At 36.1% G+C, this 4,513-nt stretch overlaps 1 protein-coding gene across 1 annotated transcript; it reads left to right on the top strand.

The window, feature by feature from the left end:
• Positions 1-1,878: 1,878 nt before the first annotated feature.
• PTH (parathyroid hormone) lies at positions 1,879-3,073 on the top strand. Its single transcript, XM_030485429.1, has 2 exons — positions 1,879-1,964; positions 2,748-3,073. The coding sequence occupies exons 1-2, from the start codon at positions 1,879-1,881 to the stop codon at positions 3,019-3,021; spliced, it is 360 nt and encodes a 119-aa protein (XP_030341289.1). The 3' UTR covers positions 3,022-3,073.
• The last annotated feature ends 1,440 nt before the right edge of the window (positions 3,074-4,513 follow it).

Below are 4,513 nucleotides of genomic sequence, written 5' to 3'. Positions count from 1 at the left end.
CAGCCTCTTCGAATGCCTCCATTTTAGGAGGCACATTTGAGAGGTGCTGGGATATTCTTTGGTATAGGTATAATAGAACAGTGTATTTTAACAACTTTTCAGTACCACCAGGTTCTCATTAAAAACATGATCCACTATCATCTCAGGGCTTCTGCTCCTCTCCAGTATATTGTTTCACAAAGAAACCTAGTAACCGAGCTGAAGTGACTATTGTTATTTCCCACAAGTATTATAGATGTTAGCTTTTCAATATTTTGTTATAATCTTGCATTTGCAGATCACTAACCTCGCTGCCCAATGTAGGTTTTACCTGCCTGTATTTAACAAAGTTTTCTTTGCAAATCATTTCAACAGCTTCAGAGATCACGTTATCTTGGGTACAAATCTATGAGGAATAGGGAATATGAATTTAAAAGTCAAACTTCTTCACAGCTACCCAGGATACTTTATTTTTGCTGAGACCTTTCTTTTTCCTGTAAATGCCAAATTAACAAAAGCATCTGAGGGTGGGTACATGAGGGTCAGGAGGGTGTGTGTTGAGAGTGACATCAACTGAGACAATAAAAGGGCTTCGAAGTTACTTAGAAGCTCTATTTTAAAGTTACATTTAAGGGGTCCACTGAACCAATTCAGTAGTCTTTAAATATACTTGACATCAAGAGACAGTCATCTGCCGACATACCCAAACCAGAAATCTGTGGAAGACACTATCTGGTAAGTATACTCTATTTTATTTCCAAGTGCTCCAGAAGACTTACTTACAGAATGTTAGCATTGATTCTTTGCTGATTTTTAGATTAGCTTCTGTTCAGCCTAACTTAAAAATAAAGTGAGTATTAGTACAATCAAATTGTTTTATTATCTGAACCAGATTTGTGAAATAAAAAAAAAATCTGAGGCAGCGAGTTAGAAATATCTTGAAGCAAATCCAGACCCTGACTGCTGCGACTACATTCAGGCTCTCATGTAAGATACCATTTAATAAATGCTTTTCTGATCCAGAGTAAAGCTGCATAAAATATTGCAAAAATGGCATTGTGGAATTTTATATTTTTAAAATTTCAGTTACTCTGTATCAAATTTCTTAAGCTATAACAAAAAGATGCCTTTTCTGGCTGCCAATACTGAAAATCCAGACTGGAAACTGATATTTGGACTGTGTCATTTCTGCCTGTTGTAGCATCAGCATTAATAGATATTTCTCAAATATATCTCAAGTGGCAGTTTTGCTGCTGTACAAACCAGAGTGGAATTCATGCTGGCAATGCAGGATTATCACTGAAAAAACTGAGGTGTTCAATTCTGATTTCTCTTATGGAATTAAATGGGGAACGAATAACTCAGTAGAGTTATGCCTCTATGCCGAATTGTCAAGAAAATTGTCAGCCTCTTAACTCTAAAGAGTATGCAAGAGAAATAGATAAAACAAAACTTTTAACTTGCATAGCTAATATACAACTATTTCAACATACTTTGAGTATATGAAATATGAATTTAATAATAATAACAAGAACAGCAACAATAATAATGGAAGAACATGGTGCTTTTCACCAAATTATCCAAGGGACGGGTACCTAGATGATGATGATGACGATGATGACGACGGTAATGATGATGGTGATGATCATGCAGGGCAACTAAAGCTAAGACCAAAGTTCTTAGACTTGCCTATGAAGTTGCTCTCAAAATTAGTATTAGAAACAGATTCTTCATTTGCATTCCTTTCTTTAACTCATTTCACAAAAAATATCTATTTTTCAAAATCACTTCTTTGATGTCTGCCTTCAACTTTTTATTAAACTCAATTTATTTGGAACTAACAGGAATTACTTGAAATACAGATTTATACACGTATTCGTTTCTATCTTTGTAGACAAAATGACTTCTATAAAAAATCTGGCGAGGACTGCAATCATTATATATGCCATATGCTTTTTTACAAACTCTGATGGAAGACCAATGATGTAAGTACATTATTTTACACTTCCAAAGTTTGGAGGATGACTTGAGGTGTTCTTGAGAACCTGATTACTTTGTCTGTATGTAAGTTTATGTGTATGCAAGTCTTTCTGTCCCTGCTTTTGAGCCTGTTGGCCAAGCTGGCCAAATCCTACCCTCTAGATATAGCTGTAGAGATCTCAGATACTCTGAGTTCTTAAACAGTTTTTGAAAACAGGCAGCTGAGGAGAGGGAGAAAAATCATGTAAGTGTTCTCCTAGGAATATCATTGGGTAAGCTTCATCTCATTAGACACTTGGGGGGTCTGCACAGGAGAGCACTTTTTTACTGTGTGAGAATCTAGCTGGAACTTGCACTTAGACATTAACATCAATCAGCATTGAGATACAAATCCACAGGAAATCATTCTTTCTTAGCTCTAGTGTTCACAGAAAACTACCCCTGAATAAACACTACAGTTTTATTAATCAGTGACTTACTATGGTATGAGCCCTAAGCATATCTACAATAGCTAAAATAAATGATGATCAAACAATATAATCACAAAAGTGTACTACTTCCCATTTTTTATGCCTTCTCACTAATATGTCCATTACCAATAATAAGCCTCCATCCACCCTCCTTCTCTTCTCAAGATGTAATTCTAGCTCTTACAAATCAGAAAGGTAGGTCCTATGGCTCTGTATTGTGATATCTCGAAAAGGTTCTCAAATGTGGGGTTTTGAGTGAAGATCTAGAATTCAAGAAGGGCCGCTATGAGTCTCTTTCTTTGCTTTCCTTTCAAGCAGAAAAAGATCAGTGAGCGAGATGCAACTAATGCATAATCTTGGAGAACATCGACACACCGTAGAGAGACAGGACTGGCTTCAAATGAAACTGCAGGATGTGCACAGTGCCCTCGAGGATGCCAGGACCCAGAGACCTCGAAACAAGGATGAGATTGTGCTGGGTGAGATAAGAAGTCGGAGGCTGCTCCCTGAGCATTTGCGGGCAGCAATGCAGAAGAAATCCATCAATCTGGACAAAGCTTACATGGATGTACTCTTTAAAACAAAGCCATAATCAGAGCATTATGTCTGTCCAAGTAAGCACATGTCTGTATATCATTGATCAAGTAGGGCATTTTATTATTATTTATTCAAACTGCAGTAAGGATTAAAGGCTCTGTTCAAGATTGTAGCCCCATTGAGCTAGATATTTCACAACCAAGTAATAAAAAGTATTTACAGTCCACTGATGACCATTGCTGATAATTTCTGGGTATCTTTTATATGGCTAATGTATCTTATAAATTTCTGGCATAAAAAAGAAAAAGAAATCCAAAACAGCAGGAAAGGTGCAGTCATGTAAGACCAGTTCTACTGCTCTTGCATGGACAGTATTTGTATGTAATCACTAGGCCTACTCCTACTGTTAACACACACTGAATAAATGCAGTGGAATCTGTCTCCAGAATAGGGCACCATTTTGCCTAAGGTTAAATTTTGTTTAACTTTGCACGAATGAAAATATGTAAACTTAAATCCACATTTATTTTCTGAAGAAGGCCTAAAATCAGATGAACACTAACTACATAGCAAAAGCTGAATGTTAAGTGTTTAGGATTAAAGAGTGCAAACATAAACTAGGAAGGTAAAGTTTAAGATGAAAGTACAATGGGATAAGATTAAAACAAATTTTGTACGAAATAGGAGAATAGAATTTTGCAAAATACTGAAATGAAGGGAAGGCTTCATCGCCTTCCCCTCTTCCAAAAGATGATAACCTATAATTAACTGCAGAAACAGTGGGAGCAGAGAAATTAGCATGTGTTTAAGCATGGCCCCTAACTATAGAACTGGCAAATTATTCTATTCCAGACAATTACAATTGAAACAAAAATATTGCAGTATGTATTTTTTGTCCGTCATTTTCACTGTAAACTATATCTGAATTTCTGTACGTTGTGCTAGGCCTCCTGTGTAAATATTTTTTGTTTGTGAGACCAGTGGCTCTCATAAATAAAATAACTCATTTTCATATGCAACTTTTTTTAGAATTGGGAATTCAGTTTGCCAAATCCCCAAAAATGAGAACCAGAAATCAACCTGGGAGAAGAACCATTAGCTGGTAGAACTGAACCAGAATCAGACATAACCAGCATAAATAGGGATGGAAAAAGATCAATTCTGATAATAATTTTTAAAAGTAGCAAATAAAAAAATATTTTGAATGGTATATGCACATGTGTTCTTAGGACCCTCAATCATTTCTGACTAATAAGAATGTTTTCTCAGTAGGAAAAATGGTGGTTGCCATTGCCAAAACTCAAACCTAGATGAATTGCTGCTCTAAGCCAAAGAGTCTGCAGGTATGTTCCCATATCACTTTGTATTTGTTTGTTTGATGTCTAGCACAGCTTGGGCAACCTAGTAAAAAACTCATAAATTGTTACAAATATAAATGCAATCTGCTGGAGGCTAGAAAGGTATTTGTAACTAGCAAAGTGTAGTTCATAATCTTGGCTATACTTTAGTAATGTAGAGGCCCTGATGCTGCAAGCAGATGGTACATC

This window comes from Strigops habroptila, chromosome 4 (genome assembly GCF_004027225.2).
Source record: "Strigops habroptila isolate Jane chromosome 4, bStrHab1.2.pri, whole genome shotgun sequence".
NCBI lineage: Eukaryota > Metazoa > Chordata > Aves > Psittaciformes > Psittacidae > Strigops > Strigops habroptila.
This window is presented reverse-complemented; position numbering and strand designations above follow the sequence as displayed.